This window comes from Polypterus senegalus, unplaced genomic scaffold, assembly GCF_016835505.1.
Source record: "Polypterus senegalus isolate Bchr_013 unplaced genomic scaffold, ASM1683550v1 scaffold_1601, whole genome shotgun sequence".
Classification (NCBI taxonomy): domain Eukaryota; kingdom Metazoa; phylum Chordata; class Cladistia; order Polypteriformes; family Polypteridae; genus Polypterus; species Polypterus senegalus.
The window spans coordinates 1-25,000 of NW_024385474.1; the positions used below are offsets into that span (position 1 = coordinate 1).

Sequence of the window (25,000 nt, forward strand, 5' to 3'; positions counted from 1 at the left end):
GAAGAGGAAAAAACGAAACTAACAGCAACTGAAAGAGACTGGCAACAGCCTGGCAAAGCAGAACAAAGAAGAAATCAACCATATGGTGATGTTGATGAGTCACCGGCTTGATGCAGTTATTGCCAGCAAGAGATATCTAACCAAATATTAAGTTTGATTTACTTGAATGTACTTTTAAGACTAACTGTTACGATACTTTTGCTTGCCTAAAGAACTGAGTTGTCTGCTACAAAAGGTGGTAACCTGTGTAACACATCTACATATCGATACCTGGAAATTAAAGAAGAAATTCTCGTCTCATCTTTTGATCTTAAATCCAAATATCTTCAGTGTATAGCAAAAACAAATGAATTGGCTTTGCCATTTTTGGAAGGTACTGCATGTCCAACCAGGGCCTTGGGAGTGACTTCCACCTTTGCAAGTCGTTAGCGGTCCATAATGTCATCACTGTTCTCCCATCGTCACTGTTCAGGTTTAACTTGGACCCGGAACGGAAATGCACTGACAGCATGCTGTGGGAAGCTCTGGAGATCGCACAGCTCAAGCCGGTGGTCAAAGCTTTGCCAGGCGGCCTGGGTAAGTGTGAGTAATGAATGTGTGCCACCGTCTCTGTCTGTCAGCCTGTCACATGTGTGGTGCTTTTTAGGGTCAGGACTAAAATGGCAGAAAGAGCAGCTCCTCAAGTGAAGCATTTCAGGGCCCAGCCACTGTCAGCAGTGCGGCTCACGTGATTTTGAGTGTCGGATAAGTAAGAGGTGATGCCAAGAGAGTTTATTAATAGGCTACTGACACGCGTCATGCTGCATGAACACCAGATCACATAGCAACCAAGTGCAGCAATCCTCTCTTTGGCACTCATCATACAGGCTCACTGGGTAAATGTGTTTAAAGGGCCAGTTGGCTGAGTGAAAAGCAACCAGAGTAGTAAAGTGGAAGATCAGAACTCATCATATTAACTCTGTTCAAGTCGAGGGTGAGGCCACTCTTTCTGTCTTTTCTACTCCATTTACAACACAACCAAGATTTCAAAACCTTCTTCCTTCACTCAGATAAGATTTATTCTTACTATTGCTGTTCTTTATTTGAGAGACGCTATTAACAAAATTTGGCTGATGTCAGGATCCAGAATCTACTGGAGGAAAGTAACAAATTACTTTTACTTTTGTTACTGTACTTGAGTAGATTTTGTAGGGAATTTTACTCTACATTTTTAATAGAAATACTTTCACTGTTTACAATGTACATTTATTAGGAATGATGCTTCTCCATTACATTCTTAAAGTGGATCATTACAAAGCACATTTGATTACTTATGTTTAAAATGTAAATTTGAGAAAGACAGTTAAAGTAAGTTGAAGGTCATGTTAATAGAGTAAAAGATGCAATGGCCGTGCAGGTCTCTCCCGCTCTCTAACTACATACGTCTCAGTATATCGCTGTATAACACCCAATGTATTAGACAACTGAGACTGCACCATTAAAGTCTCCGCCATAAATCCTATGTACATGTGGAGTAATCTGAATGATGGGGGACACGTCTGAAGCGCTCTGTATAGTTGCTATAGTGACAGCACTCTTTATAAAGTAGAGACTGGACATCCCAGGCCAAACCAGCAGAGCCATTCAGTCTCAAGGACTTAAAATAAAGCAGCTTTATTATGCTTGAGGATGCGTCCTCCCAAAAACTGTGGAGCGATGTGTCTACTGTAAGAGAGCAGACAGACCAACCAGACCATCTCGTGAACGCGTATAACTGAAGTTGAATAACCCCCAAAAAAACACACAACAATTGCGGAAACGTCTTTCCAGACGCAGGTTACCAATTGAACTGCCTCAAGACGACAAATCTTCCAGTCTTAAGCCCTTCCTGCAGTAGGGGACGGGTCCAGGAGGACAGACACATGGATGACACAAGAATCCATCCATTTTCTAACCTGCTGGATCCAAACACAGGGTCACGGGGGTCTGCTGGAGCCAATCCCAGCCAACACAGGGCACAAGGCAGGAAGCAATCCTGGGCAGGGTGCCAACCCACCGCAGTGACACAAGAATGAATCATAAAAATCAGTTGCTGGGATTTGAAAGATTCCACAGCAAAATTCTGATAGCCAAACAGAGGCAGAATTATATTATATTATAATTAAGGGGAATCTGTTTGTAGTAGAGATAGAAAAAGACGAGATGGCCCACCAGCATTATTAAAAAGGAAGGACATTCAAAGGAGGGTCAAAAACTGTGCGGCTCCTCGGCAGCTCATCAGTCAGTGAGTCCTCCTTCACGGGAGACGTTAAGAGTGGCATGAGGCTGGCACTGCACGTGATATGTGGCATTCACTTTTATAATTGTGTCTCAGTTATTAGCAATGATCAGTTATTACACTATTCACAAATAACAAGAGTGAGTCCATTGTGTTTTAACACTTAAAATAGTTGCACAGTTAAAGATGCAAATGTTTTTAAAAAGATAAATGCATATATATTTAAATTTTAAGTAGTCTTTTAGCCAATATTATTTCATTTTTTCAAAGTACAAAAATGCTTTCTGGATAATTTTTATATTACCATACTGTAGACTCACCATGACCCAGTACTAAAACACTGAGTGTTTGCAAACATATTGGATTTTTCTGTAAAAATGTCTGATCCACCTCATTTAGTTTATCGCATATTCTGTTAAAAACGCAGTCTACCACTGATGACGTTTCTATATTTTGATGAATGGGTCTATAAACTGTTTATCGTAGTTAAATTTAATGGCCAGTCTTGAATTGAAATTGTTTAATCTAGTGATAGTGATGGTAAATATGAATTTTACTGATTTACACGCCATGACCTGTAAATTCACCACTGTAGTCAAGTCTTGTTGCAGTTGAATTTATGCCCAGTTGTACAATCCATGCTACGACTTGGGCACACTTGTTTTTGCTGTGTGTGTCCAGCCATCTGCCCTGATTTAAAAACAAGCTTCCTCCTTCTTTTGTTCAGATGCCATGGTCACGGAAGGAGGGGAGAACTTCAGTCTGGGGCAGCGGCAGCTCTTCTGCTTGGCACGAGCGTTTGTTCGCAAGAGTAGCATCCTCATCATGGACGAAGCCACGGCGTCTATAGACATGGCCACGGTGAGTGTGTGCACTATGGCATCTTACAGTGGATAGACCCAGAATGGTGCCCCCTCGTTTTGTTCCCCACTCACTAACCAACTCTCAATTAGTGACTCCATCTGCAGAAATGAGGAAGCATTTGTGATTTGTAAGTTTCTCAAGATAAAAGCTTCAGATGACCGTGGCACACATCTCGTCAATAAGAGCCACATGTGGACATCAATCGCTGATTTATGAAGTAGTCCATTCAGATTGAATGTTTCCATCCCTTCAGTCCCATACAAGTGGACTGTTAACAGCTTCAATTGGGGTCCTCCTGCATGTTTTGAAACTTAGTCTACCAGAGTAAAGACACTGAAGTACGTGACCAGCATCCCTCTGCCTTACCACTACCATCCAGCCTGGTGCATGTGAGGCTGGGTAACCAAATGGCCAGTGAGGCTGATGGCACTCTTCACCGTGTTTGTTGGTCAAATGTCATTCACACATAACCTTATGCTTTCTTTTTTTTTTTCCTTCTGCTAGGAAAGCATTTTGCAGAAAGTCGTCATGACCGCCTTCGCAGACCGGACAGTCGTCACTATCGCAGTGAGTAGAGTTCTTTCTTGTATGAGACCCACCTGGTGCCCTTTTTTAGTACGTTGTGGTTTTCTTTGGAATGGGCTCTCCTCAACTAATTGACTGGGAAGATGTCAGTTTCTAACTCCAATTTGCTCTCCTGGTAGCTCCAATTCTGTAACATTGATAACCTCCTTGGTGGCACTTCTGCTTGCAGTGACACTCTGTGACAAACAACCTCAGCTGTCCCCAGACGTGTTCTAACCTTTTCTGTCTTTATAGTGGATTCATAAACTGCACCTGCACTTTTCTAGAGGATCATTTTGAACTGAAGTAGAATTGATAAGTTCCTTAAGAGCCATAAAATGTCCTGACCACACACACACCAGTGTCATCTGGCGTTACTCATTAGTCTTTCATGAAGAACTCCTTTTACCCTCGCTTCCTTTTCAAATCTCCCAGTTTCCAAGTGGGTTAATTGACGCCTTCCGGCAGAGTTGCACTTTCTAGCTGCGTTGTTCTTGAATTGAAACTCACTGACCGTAAAACCAGAGAAATTTCTGCTTACGACTTGTGCTTTGTAGTTCAGGATGCAAAGCGAGTGTCAAAACAGCAGCCTTAAACGAGTGCTGCTACTCGGGGGATACCTGATCTCCTGTCGACAAAGGAGGCTTTCCTGAATTATTAAGTGGGACAATTCATTTTAAAGAAGGGTCAAACAAGTCGAGCCACGCTTGACGTCAGTCTGTAAGTCTTTCAGCCCAGCTCTTCTTTTTATAGAGGATGGTGACAAACGATGAGACAAGCCAGGGAGCTTCAATTCAACTGAGCAGTGAGGCAACTTCTACAAATTGTAAAATAACAAGAATTTATCTCCAAGGAACAAAAAATTACTAATTATCACAGGATTTTAAATTCAGTTTTTGTACTTACAAAATGTGTTTCTTCACCAGTGCCCATTGACATGACTGGCATGTAATACTTTTGTTCCTGAGCACCAAATTCACATCCCTATAACCACCCCATGTGCTCTTTCTTTTTATTCCCATGGCCAGATGTTGCCCCCTAAGGGCACCTGGGCATGAGTGTCTCAAGGCCCCCGAGAGTCATTACAAACAGTTGTCAAAACCTTTTGTTTTTACCAGTGACTTTGAATTCATTGTGTTTACTCCAGACAAAAAGTCTAAATTCTCACTTACCCCATGGCAGACCACATCCTTCAAATCATGAAAGTTTATGTTGTACAGTGAAATTGGGCCAGCTGCTACAAACATCTACAGCAGAGGACATATACTGTATAGTGCCTGCACCCTGGCGTCACCCTCGACTTTAACAGCTGCATCTTGCAGAATGGCAGCCTGCCACTGATTGAAGCGAAGTGAAGGAGTCAGTTGATTTACCAGTCGGGATTGTGCCATCAAAATAAAACTGAGACAAGTTCGCCAGGGAGTCCACTAATGGAAGGCTGCTTGTCTCGCAAGTAGAGGCCAGCAGCCTCAGGCCACAGAGACTGAAGTTATTTGATGATCTGAACGGCTGCCCTACTGTTTTTCCTCTTCTCAGAAAGTCATAGAGCTGCTGTTATTTCTTTATGACCCAGACAGACTCCAGTCTGGGCTGTTCCTGTCTTGTGCCCAATGCTTGCTGGGATCGACTCCAGCTGCCACGCCACCCTGCTTTGGATAAGCGAGTCTGAAAATGAATGGATTCTGATCCAAAAAACAACACCTGCAAAGCTGGAAGTCCCGCCTTCAGGGGCGTGGCTGTTAATAAAAAGTGTACAGCCATGGTGACGGGAGGCGGGGTTTATTCTGTAAGGCAGGGGCCCTCAGTTACTGTCCTGAAAGTCTGCAGCGGCTGCAGGTTTTCATTCTAAATTCTGTTTTTTAATGCAAAGCCAGGCCTCTCCGATAATGACACTCGGTATTTAAATGTTATGGCGTGTTGGTGCCTTCAGTCTTCTAAGACAAATCCTTATTAGATTGTAAACCTTTTACTTTGTGAGAACCTTATTCAGATGTTTGTGATCCAGAACCAATTGGTACCTCTTGGTCCTTCCCTTGTCTCTCATTAATTTCAGAACATTTCATTAACACAGATACTTCATGATCCGGGTTTAAACAGAAGCATGTTAAGCTGGCTTTACACTGTACTTACCGCATGAAGCCTGCACTCTGACTGCAACACAAAGTGACACACGGTGAGCGATCAAAACGCATTTATACCTGTGGCAGCCCATTCGATCGACACATTGAAGTTCTCCAGTCCTTGGTCAAAGTCACATAGCTAACAATGTCACAGACTCTGGTGATGAAAGAAGAGTTGTGCTGCTCTTTATGACTTTAAGAGAAAGAAGAGCAAAAGATGGCGTGTCAGACCCATTAAGGAGAAGGAGAGTATCCTATGCTTGTGAGTTCGGGACCTACATGAAGAGCTGATTCTTGTCTTTTGATGACCTGCTGCATCATATTCAGCCCTTTCCTCATTCATCATCACCCATGTAACCGGCCTCTTCTTGAAATTTACAGTTTTGGATACACAACATCACCTCCACATTGCCTTGTAGTTTTAATTTTTTTTAATTTCATCTCTTGGGGGGGAAAAAAACATAGCAGCGAGTAAACACAAAGACACAAAACGGCAATGCCCATAATAAACAATGAAAAGTCCAAGAAATTCAATGTTAGTAAATACGAATTGTACATGAAAAGAAATGCCACCAAAGTGCTGTCCATGATGAAAGATCCCAAATGATAACCAAATTAACTGAAGCCAGTGATGAAAATACAAGAAAAAAAGAAGAACGAATCCAAATCCTAACTCAGCCGCTGCACAGATGGGTTTCTGTTTGTTTTTAGGCCAGAAATACAGACAGCAAAATACTTAAATCTAGCGATTGTATGGAGAGGTAGTGCAATATTATATTATATTATATTATATTATATTATATTATATTATATTATATTATATTATATTATATTATATTATATTATATTATATTATATTAGTTGTGCCCCGGACAGGGAGGAGGGCCCAGCCCAGCTCTACACCCCTGACGTCACTCTTCATCCGTCCCCTCAGCCCGCAGCCTCTGTCTCGGATTAGCACGAATATATCGTTCCTGCAATCGAACTGCGATTCTTGACACGATGAGAGAAGTCGCAAAATCAACCGGAGAGTTCAAGCAAACTATAGAAAAAAAAAAAACAATCTAAGTCTGTTAAGTAGTTCTCTCGTTCGCCAGCTAAGCGGAGGTAAGGAACACCCCGAGGCTGGCACGTGAGTGAGGAGGGCTAACCCCAAACCGCCCCCCAACCAGGCTCCTCGGCCCGCTGCGTGTCTCTCAGATTCGCACAAATAAATCGCAGCCGTAAGTGAACTATGATACTTGTGATGAGAGAAGTTGCAAAATCAACCGGAATGTTCTATTAAATTATAGAAAGGAACTCCAATGAAATCCGCTAAGTAGTTCTCTTGTGACAAGTGGACAGACAGACAGACGTTGGATTTTATATATATATAGAGAGAGAGATTATATTTTATTTTATTGTATTATTCATCCATCCATCTTCATAACCCTCCTAGTCGTGGGGCAGCTGAAGCCAATCTCAGCAATCATAAGCCACAACAAACAACCCCTGGACAGGACACCAGTCATACATTACAGTATACTAGCTGAAATAACCAGCATTGCCTGAGAAGAAAATGAAGTCCATCCATCCATCCCGCTATATCCTAACTACAGGGTCACGGGGGTCCGCCGGAGCCAATCCCAGCCAACTCAGGGCACAAGGCAGGAAACAAACCCTGGGCAGGGCGCCAGCCCACTGCAGGGCACACACACACACGGGACAATTTAGAATCGCCAATGCACCAGACCTGCATGTCTTTGGACTGTGGGAGGAAACCAACACAGACACGGGGAGAACATGCAAACTCCACTCCTAGTGCTTTGTTAAATTGTTTGAGAAAAACATAATTTACACTTTAAAAATAAATTAACAAACTAAGAAGACTCACTAATGTGCTTGTCTTGCGGCCGGCCAACTCTATATAATTTTATAAGCAACAGGGGCGCGGTGGTACTCAAACATAAAGAATGCTGCCAGTCACCTCCAGTTCGCCCTCTGGTGGTCGTTTCGATGTCAGCTGGATGATAACATGCATACAAGACCATAAGATCACTCCCACCCTAACCTTGGGTTAGAGTTGATTTCACCCAGCAGTATTTTTAGTTGACCAATGAGAAACGTGTACCAAGTTTCATGAAAATCATTCCAGCCGTTCAGAAGTGATGATGGAACATACATACTGTACATACATACATACATACATACACACAGACTTTTATATATATATAGATTATTATACTAGTGAAACCTCAGGCCATATGCATTTGTCCATCTTTTTGTTTTTCCATTCTGTATCCCGCACTTGACATTCATCACATGGCGCTGCTCTTTCTTCTTTCTGCTGTGGTGCTCTTCAGCACATCATTGGCAGTTTGCTTAACGCTCAGCAGATGTCGCTGGTCGTTTTTTTTTTTTTTTCTTTCTGCCATGTCACTTCATATATCGAGCACAGGTCAGGTTGTCGTGGTTTTTTGAATTTCCAGAATATATCAGGTCATAAGCTTTTGCTCAAGAGTAAGACTAAGGTAAGAGTAAGACCTTAGAATTTTATTATATTTGATGATTATATTACTGCACTGTTTTTTTTTTTTTCATTTTGTTTCACTATTCAAATGAAAGCATTCAATAAACTCTCATTCAAATATGTTGTGAAATGAAGTGATTTAACTTGTGTACCTGTAGGTCAGTGCGGTCCTCAGCCAGGCTCCTGTAATCACTCAGACTTGTGTCTGCACAGTTTGATTGAATTAGCATATCAGAAATGGAGGAACTCTGAAAACCTCTGCAGTGCATATCTGACCCCAAATCTGGGCAGGCCCCACCGTCTGAGCTCCTGCCCTTCTCCAGTGGTGTGACGTCACTGCTGCCTCCTTCATTATGAGGACAGTGGTGGGCTCACACGTCGGTGGACTGATGCACACTCTGGAGCAGACATTGTGGTACTTGGCTGACCGCTGCTGCCTCACACATCCATCATCTTTGTATCTCGACCAGTCACCACCTGTGTGGAAGATTCATGATCTCCCCATGTCTGTTTGGCTGTTCTTCCTTCATGCCAAGCACATGTAAAATATATAATTGGGTCAATGTGGATGGTTTCTACCCCAGTTTTACTGAACTGGTCAGGTGGCTTTGACGTTTTCATGTCACCTTGAGTATGGTGGTTGCCACTTTCTTTGTTGTTCACCATCAAAAGCTACCAAGAAAGGACAGGGGAAAGCCAAAGAATGAAATGCCATAATGGACATGTGAACGTCGAAAGCGTAGGCCATAAACGTCACAATATGAGATGAGTGTCCTAGAAGCCCCCCCTGTCCTGCCTGTTGACCCTGCCATCATTTGCTCCACGTCAAAGCTGCCTGTGCGGCCCACTTACTTATCAGGTGCGGAGTCTTGGCCACGTGCCATTCACCAGGGTCACACGTCCACTTGTCTTTATTTAGAAGCAGCTGAGATAGTGAGGCAGGCAGCCAAGTCCTCAGGGTGGGCACATGCAGCCGTTGTCTCCGTCCACTGGCTCACTGACCGTCTCTCTCTCTGTCTCCCCTCTTCGATTTGCAGCATCGCGTCCACACAATCCTCAACGCCGACCTGATCATCGTCATGAGGAGAGGAGTCATCGTGGAATCCGACAGACCCCAGGTGCTGCTGGACAACGAGGACAGCGTCTTCGCCTCTTTTGTACAAGCAGACAAATAGCCGTCCGCGCAGCTCCCAAGTGCAATTGTGTTTTTCATTTTATATTTGTGTACAATATTGTAAATAAAATGCAAATTGTTTATTAATAAAATAATTGGACAAAGACGGTCTTGTCTCAGGCCGTCAATGGCCAAGTAAAGGGTGCCTCAGTGCTTGACTTCATAGTGGTCACCATGTGCACCCCCAGCGGTCAATTCCTAATCAACAAATGGAAAGGCATAGCAACAAGACAGAAATGGGGCGGAGACATTTAGTGGGAGGGGCTGTGAAGATTGGCGTGTCCAGGTGAGGGAGGGAGGGACAAGTGGGTGGAGAGCCAGGGCAGAGGTCACTCTGAGGGTCCGCCGTGATTTATGCAGTGGGTACAAAGGGATAACTGGTTGGACTGATTATTCATTTGTCATCGTCTGTCATGTCCTGCTGGTGTTTCAAATCCCAGCCTCCCCCTAATTTCTCTTCTTCTTCTTGCAGTTGAGGGCTGTGGTGTGGTGACAGATATCACGGTACCCATGAGCCCCTGAAGGACACTATGACCACCAAGTGGAGGGCAAAAAGGTTAACTGGCAAACTGGTAAGCACAATCCAAATGAAGGAGCTGCTCTGGATGTTCACCACAGGACACTGGGCGTCCTCAAATGAGGTGATTTTTTATATAGCGCCATGACACCATGCAGTAAACTCCAACATCCAGTTCTGAACCTGCATCGTCCAGTGCAGGGACTCGGGGGGGGCCCAGCGCCCACCTCAAGGGCATCCCTCAGGGGCTTTCAGTCTGCCTGTCTGGTTGGTGCCCTCACTCCCACACACTGGGCCGAGAGCTAATACATCTAACTCTGACAATTTTAGGCAATGGGAGTGAGACAGAGAGTGAGACCCTCCCTGAGACTGAACTTGGATCCCTGGTGACAATGTGACACCCCACAACAGCTGCTTGGACGTGTCACAGGGGCCTGGCATCCCAAGTGCCACTTCAAATGGTAGGAGCTGCAGTACGAGATGCAAAACTACAGCAGCCTGCAGGGGGCGACAGGCACTCGTCAGGCTTTGGCATCTCAATCTGCAGATAAAATGTGACAAACCATAAATACAAAAAAAAGCAAGAATCTTAGTTGTCCGTGCGTCTCTCCATCTTCATGGCCCAGCTGACCACAAATAACGCGTCAGGGCAGCGACATGATGACGGTACACAGCAGTGCATGTGTGCGCCCTCTTTGTCACCAATTAACGTAACGCATAGATGTGTCCTCCTGGTGGTGACGTCGCGACTCCAGGCGAAGAAACAAAGCCAACGAGCCCCCGGAGCTGAGCGGCAGAAGCAGCAGCGCTAACCACTGAGCCACCAGCACCGTTCAGTCATTTCACTCAAATCGTCACTCCTGTGTTTGCTGGGCGTGGCCTCATCACATGACTGCCCTGGCCAATGGACACTCTGCGCTATACAGAAATGAACAGAACTCGATGAACTGACCGAAGGTTCAGTCAGAGACGCAGGATGAGGAGGCCACCATCGGCTCTCCTCCCGCCCGTCCACAGCGAGTTCCCAGGGGGCCGAAGTCTCTCGTGGAAGTCCGGAGCATTCAGGACACCCTGGTGAGAAGATACCTCATGGGTCACGTGACCTGGGTTTGGATTTTTTCTCGGTCGTGTTCTCGCCATTTCTCCCAGCCTTGAAAGACGATGACAGCCTACAAAGAACACGGAATGGGTTTGGGAATGACAAGGTGATCATCGAGGACATCGTAATACTTCACAATGTTAGCCAAGTTCATCAGCAGCAAACATGAAACTGCAGGAAGCGAAGAACAAACATCTTGAGGATGAGATACGTAACAAACGAGAGAAGAGATTGAGACTTGTGTGTGGTACGACGGGCATGGAGGACGTTCAGCTCTCGTTTCGTAAAGAATACAAAAACGGGCACATCGGCGAAACGTGGACAGGCAGCGGTGGGGACAGAAAATGATGTTCAGGTCCAATTTAAGATCTCCGAAGACTTGAAGACACCCAAACTGATCAAGTGGACTCATTTTATAATGGGGGGCCACCACAGGGGGCAACTGTCTAACATAAGTGACAAAGTGACACTACATGACCACTCCAGGAATGAGACGTGCAAAGCTCATCACTGAACAACAATTTGAGTTTCAGTCGTCATCCCAGAAATAAACTCGCCAGATGAGTGAAGAGGACGGCGATAAATGGCACGAAACGTGGACTTCTGAGCCACACAGACATCCCTAGAGAGGCACGGCAAGGACCTCACCACCCCAGACGTGGCCGAGACCACCAGGACAAGTGGCTCATAAACTGTTTTATTTCTTGCAACCCCATTTTGCCCGTTGTGCATCTTCATGGTCCGTGATCACCGATTGATTGTCGTCCCACTCCCCCTTTGCAGAATTGCCATCAGTTTATATCTGGGGGGTCCTGGGTGGGCGACCCGTCACCCTCTCTCATTCCGTATAACTGTAATTCACCCAACTGTAGGTATCACGTGACCCCTAGTTTAAAAAACACTGCAGGGCAATGTGGCCCCCCCAAGTGGCCCTAGGCAGGTCACGTCACCCTTCAGTGGGCACAAGAAAACTGGGAGACAATCGGAAAGTGCCACCTGCTGGCCACCACTGCGATAGGCGCGATATAAGACTGTAAGGCCACAGGGACTTGAATAGCTGATGGAGACAAAATGTACAGCATAAGCCTCAGGAAAGGCGCTATATACACTCACACGTTGTAAGAAGCACAGAAATAGGCACATTATGGGCAGGGTGGGTACTCACTGTGAGACTCCGACTCCATGCAGGCCAAGCAGAGAGACATCAGGCGATGCTGCCCAGCAATGGGGATCATGTTGGAACGGCAGAGCTAGAAATACACAAATAGACGCGATACACAAGACTGAGATATGAAAGGCACTATAAGATAGATAAGACACTCAACTGAAGACTGAGATGGACGGGCTACAGAACAGGTCAGATGGGAAAGGCACTATATAATAAAGAGGCGGCCAGTGTGGCACAGGGGTTAGGACTTCAGTCCCTGAAGAAAGAATGAAGAGTGAAAGGCGCTATATAATCGCCATGTGGTGCAGCAGTTAAGACTATGGACATCAAACCCTGAGGCTGTGGGTTCAAATCCCATTGGTGACACTGTGTGACTTTGAGCAAATCACCTGACCTGCCACCGACTGCATCTCACAAGCTGTAAATGGACAACAAGTAATGGGGGTGGCAGATTCAGACACGATGACAGAAAATTGTCACCCAGAGAGGTGAAGTGACGCGCCTTGAATGGACTGAGCCGCGACTGACAATCGGCCAATCAGAGAAGCTGCAAGTGAGGAGCCCACCTGAGAGCTTCACAGACCCCTGGATTAATATGGAGTAGCGGGCTCCGTGGACAGCCATCCCCTAAAGTGTTCATCGTGGGTGGGGTGAGTGAAGCGCCGCTGCCCCTCTTCGAGTCCCGGGTTCAAATCGCGCTCTCGCTCTCGTTCCCCCAACACCGAGGTGTCCATGTGGCCCCGGACCAGTTTAAACTGGTTAGGAGGAGGCTGCCCACCTGTCCGTCTGCCTTTTAAACTCGGAGGCGCGTCTGTTCGTTTTGTTCCTCGTCGCGCCTCCGCCAACTTTTTACGTCAGTGAATGCGCGCGTTCTCGTCACGCGCGGAATTCCAGTGGCCGAGGCGGTCCCCCAGTGCAAGTAAGTGGGCGTGTCCGGGAGATTGATTGGGTGTTGAAAGGTAAGCCCAGCCCCCTTCCTCAAACGACGTTTACCTGATATAGCGCCTTTCACGGCGCTCGCGCGTGGCTCGTGCTGGCAGAGCGCATTATGCTAATGGTGGGCCCTCCCGATCAGCCGGCCCCGTCCTCCTCCTCCTTTATTGAGCGCCGTCAGCCCTGTCCCGCCATGCCCGCTGTGTGCCTCGCCGCTCCGCTCCACTCAGGAGGCGCCCGCCGGCCGGCGCTCGTGCCGCATTGCTGGCCGCCAACAGGCTGCTGCTCGTGAGCTCCGATTGCCGCGGCTGCTGAGTGACACCGGCAGATGGGCGCCTGACCGCGGCGGCCCCTGGTCGCTCCCCGCGCGTCTCTCCAGCTCGTTCGCTCGCTCGCTCGCTCGCTGGCCTCAGGACGGGACGAGCCATGCTGTCCAGGAAGGGTCTGATTCCGGAGGACTTCGTGCTGACCCGCCTGGCCGAGGACGTCGCCCAGCCGGTGTACCGAGCCAAGACAAGGAAGGCGCGCTTCGTGGCCAAGAATGGCGCGTGTAACGTGGCGCACACCAACATCAGGGAGCAGGGCCGCTTCCTGCAGGACGTCTTCACCACGCTGGTGGACCTCAAGTGGATCCACACCCTCATCATCTTCACCATGTCCTTCCTGTGCAGCTGGATGCTCTTCGGTATGATCTGGTGGCTCATCGCGTTCGCGCACGGCGACCTGGACCGGGTCGGCGGCCCCCTCGAGCCCTGCGTGACCAACATCCACTCCTTCTCGTCGGCCTTCCTCTTCTCGATCGAGGTGCAGGTGACCATCGGCTTCGGCGGCCGCATGATCACCGAGGAGTGCGTGTCCGCCATCCTCGTACTCATCCTGCAGAACATCGTGGGGCTGCTCATCAACGCCATCATGCTGGGCTGCATCTTCATGAAGACGGCGCAAGCCCACCGACGCGCCGAGACCCTCATCTTCAGCAAGCACGCCGTCATCGGGCTGCGCAACAAGCGCCTCTGCTTCATGGTGCGGGTCGGGGACCTCCGCAAGAGCATGATCATCAGCGCCACCATCCGCATGCAGGTGGTCAGGAAGACCAGCACGCTGGAGGGCGAGATGGTGCCGCTCGACCAGATCGACATCCAGATGGAGAACCCGGTGGGCAGCAACGGCATCTTCCTCGTGTCCCCCCTCATCATCTGTCACGTCATCGACAAGAGCAGCCCGTTGTACGAGTTGTCGGCCGCTGAGCTGCACCACGAGGAGCTCGAGGTGGTCGTCATCCTGGAGGGGGTGGTGGAGACCACCGGCATCACCACGCAAGCCAGGACCTCGTACATCGCCGAGGAGATCCTGTGGGGCCAGCGCTTCGTCCACATCGTCTCGGAGGAGGAGGGTCGCTACTCGGTGGACTACTCCAAGTTCGGCAACACCGTCAAGGTGCCGACCCCCCTGTGCAGCGCCAAGCAGCTCGACGAGGACGCCAGCCAGCTCAAAGTCCGCCTCTACGACTCGCTGTCCCCCAAGGGCTCGCTGAGGAGGAGGAGGAAGAGCGAGGCGGTGTGGGGCCGGCAGAAGACTGTCACCAAGTGAGCGACAGCACGGGGAGTCGGTTAGCTGGCACGCCAGGCTTCCTCGGGGGGCTCCGGCGGTGCGGCGCTCTCCACTAGCGGACCCCGAATGTGCAGACTCTGCTCGCTTCTCTTGGATTTGCACTTTCTGGATTTGTAATGCTGACAAAACTGCATGAGGGCTTTCCTGATTCTTTTCTAAAATGCGTTTCATATTTTGAATTCAGAAGGACAATAAAGCCTTCCTTGTTTCAGGGACCCCCCCCCTTGCCGCCTGTCAGTCTGTCCGTCAGTCTGTCTGTGTCTCAGCCCCCAGGTAACACACGCGATCGGGACGAGCGGCACCTTCAGGTGCCTCGGTTACTGTCAGCTGCATCAAAGGATACATGATACAAGGTACATGAACTCATTTTAATAACCGGCGGGGGAAAAAGAACAGCACGGAACCCACGGGGCTTTCTGACTGACCGGATTAGCCAAATCAGACGGGGTGGCGCGATGTCGCCGTCTAGCGGTAATGTCTTATAACAGCTCGAAAAGCGACTGCCCTGCGGTGCTTAGTGTTTTGGCCTTCGGATTTGTTATGCGTTTGTAATTCTTAAATATGTCGTTTTGTATTATGTATTAACGCTGACTCTATCAACTTGTATACCTGTATTCATTTTAATATTATACGTATTCATAAACTCATTTCAATAACCGACACGGACTTGCGAGTGGGGAAAACTGCAGCGCGCAGCCTGCGGTGCTTTGTTTGGCTTGACTCGCACATCAAGAGAGACGCGGCGCATTGTCGCCATCTAGCGATTAAGTTTGATTATATATCGATAGCGTGTAGTCTGTGCAGCTTTCTGTTTTGACCTTCAGGTTTTTGATTTGTTTTTACCTCTTAATTAGCTAGTTTCTCAGTTTATGTTATATATAGTATATATTACAGCAATTATCAACTTATGCCAATTATCAAATTATATTGACGCATTTTAATAACTAGCATGCGCTTTCGAGTGAAAAAATGACAGCGCGCGCATTTCGATGTTTTCTGTTTAACTTCAATAGCGAAGCTAAATGGACGTGGCGCAATGCTGCCATCTAGCGGTACTGTCCTATGATACAGGTATAATTCGCCGGCTTTGATCCTGCGGTGTTTCTGTTGAACTTCACTGGCGAAGCTAAACAGACATGGCGGAATGACTTTTTATGCATTTAAGATTTGAATTCAAAAGGACAATAAAGTCTTTTCCTATTTCAGGGGCCGTCTGTCTGAGTTCGAGCGGCGCCATTAGGTTTCGTCTCGCGTTTTACTGTCACTCCCTTCATTTCTCAATTAGTATCAACAAAATCAAATGAAATTTCAGTTATAAAATTACAGTATAATCATACACTCGTTGTATTAACCGGTACGCACTTTCGAGTTGGGAAAAATGACAACGTGCAGCCCGCAGTGATTTCTGAATGACTTGAAGAGTAAAGTCAGACGGGGTGGCACAAATACGTCATCTAGCGGTGATGTCTTATAAGAACACCGCACTGCTCGTGGTGACGGTAGTGGCCCACTGTCGCCATCTAGCGACGCCTTCCTTTTATAAAACGACAGTGTGAAGCCTGCAGGGCCTTCTGTTTGAACTTCGCGTTTTAATTTCATTATTAATTCTTAATTTGTTTGTGTACCAATTTATATATATATATATCTCCCAATTCTGAAATTATATTAATTGGTTTAATAAGCAACCTGCACTCTTAACTGATGAAAAATGAGTGCGCGCAGCTTCAGTTCAACTTTAATAGCGGAGCTCGATGGACGAAGCACAATGGCTTTTTATGCATCTCATCTTTTATATTCAGATGGACAATGAAGTCTTCTTTGTTTCATGGCCCCTGGGCCGCCTGTTTGCATTTCAAAGACCCCATCGCGTCACGTCCGTGTGGTTTCAAGTCAAACAGAAAGCGCCAGAGGCTGCGCGCACTCGTTGTATAAGACGACAGAACCGCTAGAGGGCGCCACGTCCGTTGAGCTTTGCTATTTATTTATTCCAATGTTCTCCAAGTCGAGTTATTTCTTCCCACTCGTGGTGTTTATTAATTTGCTACATAAACGTGCGTTCTAAAGTGAAGCTTTATTATATAGAGATATTAAAAATATGCTGTTTGTGTGTACAGCGTGCACAAGTCCGCATATGAATGAAAAAAACGCGTCCATGTTGAAGGAGCAAAGGTTTCGATTTATAACAACGCGCCTTCAGCACTGAGGAGGTTTCTTCAGATAACAAAGGGAAACGAGAAAGAATTCATTTGGTCACAGATTCTTGTTTTTTTTTTTTTTTGAGGTAAGAATTGATTTCCTGCTCGCTTGTCTGCTCCCCGCTGCCATCATGAGTGGAGCTTTGAGACCCCCTCGAGCCCCCCAGCGCCAGGCTCTACTCGTTTTATTCTTTTTACTGCTGCAGCTCTGTCCTGATTTTCAACAACGGCCGGCCTGACAGGCAGACGGACGGACGCCGCTCGCCTAATAAAATAGCCAGCTGTATGTGCATGTGGACCCTGCGGTGGGCTGGCGTCCCCTCCAGGAGTTGTTCCTGCCTTGTGCTTTCAGTTTGCTCAGATCGGCTTCTTCTGCCTCGCGCCCCCTGCCATGGATAAGCAGGTTAGGAGCAGGAGTGACGTCTGCAGGTCCATTCAGTTCTTGTCACTTGATGTCGCACTCGGTATTCTGTGCCAGCTCAGCAGTCTCGACGTCCTGTCCAGTGTAAGCGCCGAGGCCATCAGTTGTTCAGTTACCGATGTCACTTCGGCACGTCGCTCTTCAATGGCGTAAGTAACGGCCGCCGGCCTGCCACGTGGAGGAAGACGAGCGGGTGGCTGGCAAAGTGAAGCACACAGCCGATCACCTTTTGAAATGGCCGACTGTCACACCAACAGTTTGCTTTTTGCTGATTTTTCCTTTTAAAACGACTTGGATGTGCTGCTTTGCAATGTGTGCGTAAAGCTCAAGCCGTGGCTCAATACTCAGTAACAATAAATGGACGCCTTCAGTAAGTTTTAGGGCGTTTTCATTCACCTATGGACTCGTGTTTTTAAAAATTGTAAAAAAGTGTTTCACTGTAAGCCACATTTTATGTGATAAATTGACAAACACCGCGATGGGGAAGAAAAAAACTTCAACTTGAAAAAGATCAGAATGGCGGAGCCGGACAGACGTGGCGCCACCTAGCGGTGAAGGCCTTCTACCTGCTGAAAGAGCAAAGCCAAACAGGCGCGGCGTTAAGGTGCCATCTAGTGGCGCTCTGCACAAATGACAGCAGCAGAGGTCTCCGATCCCAGTCCTGTCAACTGGACACCACTGGTCTAACTGGCCTCAACTGCACCTGCACCTCCATCATGAGAATTTAATTTGAGGAAAAAAAAAAAGTGAAGCAGTGAGGACGACAAACGTGCGTGGTGCTTTAAAGCAACTGGCCGACCTCGACAGACGAGGCAGGTGAAGAAGTTCAGTTATCTGTTAAGAAAGGCGCCATATAATAGAAAAGGAGAGAGAGAGAGAGATAACAGATGATGAAAAGGCACCAGTGTATGATACATAGAGTAGAAAAGACAGATGATAAAAGGCGCTATATCACCGACTGAGAGAGACGGTACAATGTACGAGATGCAGGCGGAGGGTCAGCTCCCTGGCCAGAGGGTCTTTGCTGGTATCTCGAGGGTTGCCGGTTTGAATCCCGGCAGTGACAGAAGGAATGACACCTCGTTGGGCCCTTCAGTAAGGCCCTTAACCAGTAACTGCTCTGGGGACCCTGCGCTCGGACCCCAGAACTCTGAGCGAGTTGAGGTGTGTGTGAAAAATGACAAATTCTAATACAAGAAATTATAATCAGCGATGAAAAAACAAAACCAAACCAAGAATCAGTAGGTGGAGCGCAACGGAGAGCGCGATGGTGAAAAGGCCCCACTAACATACAGAGGATCGAGTGGCCAGCGGGGGGCGCCAGCTGCTCATTCATTCGGCTCACCAGGCCAAATCCCAGACTGATATGAGGGGTCTGTGTGGGTGGTGCTCAGGACCGGACCCCCTCCTCCTCCCTCTGATTCTCTGGCTGTCATCCTGTCTCAGGTGGTCCAAAGGTGGTGGGGGGCTCATCAGACCGAGCTGTGCCGACACTTTCGGATTTGATCATTTTGGTGTGACCAACTAACCGATCCATTGGTGTCCCACCAAGAACACAAGGGACCTCCTCGACGTTTGTTCAGGTGAAGCCCAAGTGCCACCCGACAGACTGATGTGGCACAAGAATGAAAAGAACAGCAAAAAGAAAGCAAAGCGAGTGGGAACAAAAAAAAAATGGACATACGGTACATGAACTATAATAATAATAATAATAATAATAACTTCATAAGCAGGCCTCTGATACGAGCACAAGATTATTAAAGCCACAGAGGACTGCGATGGACTGAATACGACGACTCTGCTCTGCTGCCTCCAGATAAACAGAGATGAAAGGCGCTATATAACACATAGCTATTAGATTTGAAAGGCGCTACATTAGATAGAAATGGAATACCTGACACGGCTATGAAAGGCACTTTATACTCGATAGGTAAGTAGGGAGGAAAGGCGCTATATAATAGCTACTGTAATGTATTTATTTATCTAATAGATGGGCAGTCAGTTAGGAGAGGCGCTATATTAACAGACAGGTTACTCCAATGGTCTCCTCCATTCCCTGCTGGTTTCCAGTTGTCACGTAACCCTGCCAGTCAGCTGAGCCCACATTGGGGTCTTCTGTGTTGCTGTCATCATCATTTGGCCCCTTGTTAGTTTGTGTAAAGAAATCGCAAGCCCAGCTGGCATCTCATGCAGGGTGGTTTTCTGATGGGTGCCCGGTGACCCCCCCACTTACCTTACCCACTTGGTTTTGACTGCGGGCACCTCCCACACCCCCAAATTCCACTCAGCTGACTTTCATGCCCTTCTGGTGTGCACTGCAGTGTGTGAACAGAGACCCCCAGCTCAGATGCCAGGACTCGGAGGGCTGGACTGACAGGCTTGTTATTTTATAGTGCCTTTCACTGGCCACCTTTTCCCCCAGGGGCTTGGTGCCACACTGGGAGTCCAGGGTAGCGGTGGGGGGGTGACTCTGATATAGCGCCTTTCACACTCCAGAGTCCGCACTACCCGGCAGAGGAAGCGACTCACTGGTGGGAAGTAAATGTGCGACTGTATATAGCGCCATTCATTCATTTTCTTTGGGGAGGACCCCATTTTGCATACAGTGCCCTCTCCACAAAGCAAGTGCAGGCTGGCAGGCTGAGGGCATCGATGGCAAGGACTGGATTTGTCGAGCCCGTTATATAGCGCCTGCTATTCTCCTTCATTTCACTGGCTCAGGGCAGGTTAGGACTCAGCATGATGAAGACCACCACATGGAGAGGTGCACGAGGCACGAGCTGATCGTTGTGTCCAAAGTGACTTCCAAAGCTGAGGCCCGTTCCACTCGTTCAATCAATGAAGAGAGCCTTTAAGGGTCACACTGACAGTCCAGGGTCTTACAAGCTTGTGTGAGTCGCCCCAGTGACTTGATGGGACCCCCAAAGCCCTGGTCAGCTGCTCCCTAGAGGACCCCTCCATGCAAATCCTTTATATAGCGCCTTTAGCAGCGAGCTGCAGTGGGCACACAAGTGGTGGGCACCAACAGGACCACAATGGGACTGAGGAAGGTGGCGGCTCAGCCTCTCAGTGTCCACTCTTAGAGCTCCACCTGTAGCCTTACACTGAGGGGGGCGCTAGTGAGCAGGACAAGAGAACTGGACCCCAGTGCTAGTGCCACAGGTCTTCTCACAGGCCAGTGACAATGTGACCCCATAGAACCGCTTGTGGACCCCCTTGAGGGCAGGACTCGGCCTTGCGCCAATCACTTGTCCCCCCCACTCCCCTCACCGGGACATGGCAGGAACACACAATGGACACATGGAAGGTCCTGCAGCCACTCGCCTTGCTTGGACTCAACGCGCCTCACGGGCTGATGCTGGGGGTCCAAACTCGGCTCTTTGAACTCCAGCGGTCCTGCAAAACCTCCATGTCTGGCATCCCACACTCCATGAACCACTAAAAGAAAAATCAGGAACAAGAAATCCCAGCACCCCCCCAATCGTGGCCAGCAGCTCAGGGCCACTAGGAGGTGCTGTGGCGTCACACGCGGGTGGGGGGTGGCAGCTGTGGGACTGGTCAGGGGACACCAAGAGAGAGGCCTTCAACCAACCAATGGACTTTCCAAATGTCAAAAAAGGTTAAAAACACAAACCAATAGAAGAATTGAGACATTTTATAAAATAATTATAATACATTTATAAAGCGCCTGTCCCATCAGTATAACATTTGATCAACAGACACAAAAATGTCCAACACCACATGAAGTCAGGTCTGGGCAGACATGAAAACCACACGATGAAAGTGCAGAGTCTACAGGGAAAAGCAAAGCCAACCGCGATGTGAAAAAGTATGTGCCCCCTTCTTGGAATCTTAACTTTAGACAGAATGTCACATTAGGGAATCGGAGCAAAGTCACCGCACTGTCACTAAATCACTGCTTAGTGCATTTAAGTAATAAAGTCATCAAGGACCTGTGACAAGACAGTCACCCCCACTCACTCAAACAGCTGACCCCGACACTGAAGTGACTCGGCTGACCTCGCCGTGACAGTGCAGTCACCACCTCAAGAGAAGAAGAGACAAGGAAACAAATCAGGGGAAGGAGACAAAGCCATTTCTACGGCTCCACCGTGACAGCTGCCCTCTCCAAAAGGAGAATACGTAGAGCAGGCTGGCATGACCACAAGGGCACAGTGACGACTCGTTCAAGATGTCACAGAGGATCTCAGATGGACATTCTCCGAAGAGCGGGCCTCTCCAGCCTCAGCTAAGGCCAGCGCCCATGACGCCACGACCAGAGGGAGACTGAGATATATGGGGTCTATGGGGGGAGTAAGGCAGACGCCTCTGCTGTTTAAGAGGAACTTCAGAGCGGCAAAACACCAGGATGACCCCCAAGCCTTTTTTGCAAGAATGACAGACGAGTCAAAAGTCAAAGTCTCTGGATGACACGAGGCCTCGCATATCTGGCACTGGACAGTAAATCAAACGCTGGGTGCTGATGCCACTGTTGAAGGAACATGGAGTGTGTGCCAGAATATTCTTAAGGAGCACGTCCAGTCGTCTGTCCATAACATGAAGCTAAAGGGCCACTGGGTCAGGCAGCTGGCCAAGGAGCCAAAACACAAACGTCGACGAGTTTGAGAGTCCTGAGTAAATTGATCAGCTGACACTCGTAAATCTACCGATGTGTCTGGCAATGAGAAACTTTTTCACATGGGGTGCTGAACACTTTGCTCCTTGAATTACAAAAGTCGTGATTTTAAAAGTGCAACTTGTGTTCACTCGGTTCCCATTTTCTAACACTGTGTGTTGTTTAAAGTCCGAGGACATTCGCTGTGTTTAGATACACAAACAAAGCAGCTTTCAGGGAGGGGGCAAATACTTTCTCACAGCACTGTATGCCAGTCAATCTCAGCCTGTGGCCTCATGGCAACGCAGCAAGTGTGGCACAGAGGCTTGGCAGATTTCAGTTTTGTTTTTACAGTAAAGTTTATGCAAAACAAAAGTGAACAATGGCAGGTGACCACGGAGTCCAAGGCCACATGGCGAGACCCAACAGTGAGGGTACAGAAGGAGAGTCCAACGGGTGTGGCGACTCGCTATAGCAAACACCACCCTGAGGCGCTTCATGCATGGGGTGAAGTGACTGATCCAAGAGTCCACGCCTTGGTCATTAGAAGGCGGCACTAAGCAGAGCTGACCACACTTCACGGTCAACTCCAGATTTCTTTGCAGTGGAGAAGTGAATGTAACCCACCCGTCAGCGGTCACATGGTCTACCAAAGCACCACTCTTACTGATGATAGCCCTGGCACAAGTGCCAACATGGAGTTGTGGGAGTGATCTGATCAACAGTTGCTGTAACTGACACTGAGCTCACAGACTTCAGAAGCCAGGTGGCATCTGTGAAGAGGGTCATCTCTTGGACTCACTTCAAGTGGGCACAGTGCATTATGGATATTGGTGAGGGGTCCATCCTCATTGCATCCTGTGAGGTCACCTGTTCAGTCCAATGCCACAGAGGTGGCGAGGCCAGCATAGCATATCACTGGCACACAGCTGGCTACTTCAGGGCATGCGTAACACACACTGGCTATCACAACTACTACAGACCTCGGCCACCGCACATGGCCACTTTTCTTCTTTTCTGCCCCTCACTCCACTTCATTTAGTGACCGTTTTTATGATCACGTTGTCACTTCATGTCCTTATACGCTGCTGTGTTATAAAGAATCTGCATGAGATGCTGGGACAGCGTAGCCATTAGCTAAACAAACAGGCTTGAAGGTCGGAATGGCCTCCTGTCACATGCCACATTTCTCATGTGTGACGTTACATTTCATCTTTTTGGTGTGGCATCCCCTCACTAGTCAGTAGAGAACATGTGAGTGAGGATCACGACAAGGAACTGGGACTCGTAGGCTTCCTGCACCGCGCATGAGGTTAAGACGTGTGGAACCGTCTCCTTTAAGGCACACTTGAGTCGTGACAGCAGTGCAGGTGATGACCATGAAGAGGCAGAGCCCTTGGCGTATTCACCCACCAGGTACCCACTTCGCCACACATTAGCATGTGTGCAGTTAGAAAAGTTTGAGTTTCAGTGTCTCTTCAACAGGAAAGTAGCCATCGTTTATCTCGCATCGAATTTCACACTCGCTTTCTTCTGGAGACGTTTCAAAGGTGATGGTGGTCCGGAAAGTCATGTCATCTTCCACTGCCACGCAGTCCCACAAGCCTGAATTTAAAGGTTTATTATTTTTAAACCATGTTATGTAGTCCTTCTCAGCCTCATCTCCTTGAAAGTCAAAGTATAAAGTGACATCTTCTCCAGCCTTGGGTCGCTTCTGCAGACACTTGATGCGTCCGGTTGGGCCTTCAGCTGAGAACAACAAGACAAGAGGTTGAGTTAGTCTTACACACACACACACACACACACACAGTGACAGCCCCACATGTTTCAACACCACAATACATTTAAAGCTTCAAGATCCATCCATCCAGGTTCTTAACCTGCTTATCCAGAGCAGAGCTGTGTGGCAACCAACGCCAATCTCGGCAAACTGTGTATAAGGAAGGAACAACCCCTGAACAGGCACAAGTCCATCACAGGGTGAACACACACACACACACACACACACACACACACACACACATGTGGGACTGTGGGAGAAAACCCAAGTGGTCACCGGGAGAACATGCAAAGTCCAGTCTCCTGATTGCCACCATGGCTCCTGCTTCAAGACCCAATCAGGGCAAATCAGATCTCTTTGGAGGAAAGCAAGTAAGTGATCACCAGGGGCACAGAATTATAAAATAAAGGAACAAAAATCCACAAAAACAGCAACTGGTTCAGGCCCAATCCAAAAATGGAGGTTAAACCCTGGTGCCCACCACATCCTACTCCTTTATTCACTCCACAAACCAGAAAGGACAAAGAACATACCAGGATGATCACCACCTCAGGTGCCAGTCTAGTCCAGTGCTCGGGCATCATGGAAGTTACAACACCACAGCATCCAAGTTCAAGCAGCCCTTCACCCCGACTGTGTAAGGCGTACTTACCGCCGACGGTCATCCTGTGATCAACTTTAATCGGCTCATCACCCAGAGTCTGGTGTTTGACGAGGACGCTGAAAAGCCCGCCACTCTTCTCGGCCGTCACAGCCAGTTTTGTTGTAAGTTTGTATGTGCTGTCGGCTTGGGCAGCTGGCTGTGATGTGCTCACGCCACTCTTCACAGGGTTGCCATCTTTAAGCCAGGAGACCTCAATTTTCTTGGGGCTGAATTGGCTTATGTCACAGGTCAGGGTGACTTTCTGGCCTTCTGCTGGCTCGCTTGAGCTGGAGACGATTTCCGAGACGAACGGGCAGCCTGCAGGACAAAACATAAAGGGACTGCATTTACACAAGTGAGCGGCTGGCCTGCTATTGAGTGGATGGACATTTACTCTCATGGACACCTGAACAGTTCTCGACTCTGAATCCCCACCACTCCCCAATTCTCGATTTTAGGTCAGACATTTTTATTGTTACCATTTGAGGAAACCACTCGGGGTTATTTACTAACGACCAATTTCGCCCTCC

The 25,000-nt window shown here is 48.0% G+C and overlaps 3 protein-coding genes across 3 annotated transcripts; 2 read left to right on the plus strand and 1 right to left on the minus strand.

Annotated features, from left to right (window-relative positions):
• Window positions 1-472: 472 nt before the first annotated feature.
• LOC120522305 (ATP-binding cassette sub-family C member 8-like) lies at window positions 473-9,953 on the plus strand (the record flags this gene model as incomplete). The annotated part of the gene is made up of 4 exons (XM_039743339.1): window positions 473-576; window positions 2,985-3,118; window positions 3,626-3,688; window positions 9,352-9,953. Coding segments are annotated over 4 exons (439 nt in total), but the record flags the coding sequence as incomplete, so codon positions are not given.
• A 3,247-nt stretch (window positions 9,954-13,200) lies between these two features.
• On the plus strand, window positions 13,201-16,019 carry LOC120522303 (ATP-sensitive inward rectifier potassium channel 11-like). Its single transcript, XM_039743337.1, is given in 2 exon segments — window positions 13,201-14,717; window positions 14,720-16,019. Coding segments are annotated over 2 exon segments (1,239 nt in total). The 5' UTR covers window positions 13,201-13,631; the 3' UTR covers window positions 14,873-16,019.
• A 5,050-nt stretch (window positions 16,020-21,069) lies between these two features.
• On the minus strand, window positions 21,070-24,819 carry LOC120522304 (signal-regulatory protein beta-1-like). Its single transcript, XM_039743338.1, has 2 exons — window positions 24,480-24,819; window positions 21,070-23,796 (listed from the first exon to the last, which is right to left on the minus strand). The coding sequence occupies exons 1-2, from the start codon at window positions 24,802-24,804 to the stop codon at window positions 23,498-23,500; spliced, it is 624 nt and encodes a 207-aa protein (XP_039599272.1). The 5' UTR covers window positions 24,805-24,819; the 3' UTR covers window positions 21,070-23,497.
• Between the last annotated feature and the right edge of the window lie 181 nt (window positions 24,820-25,000).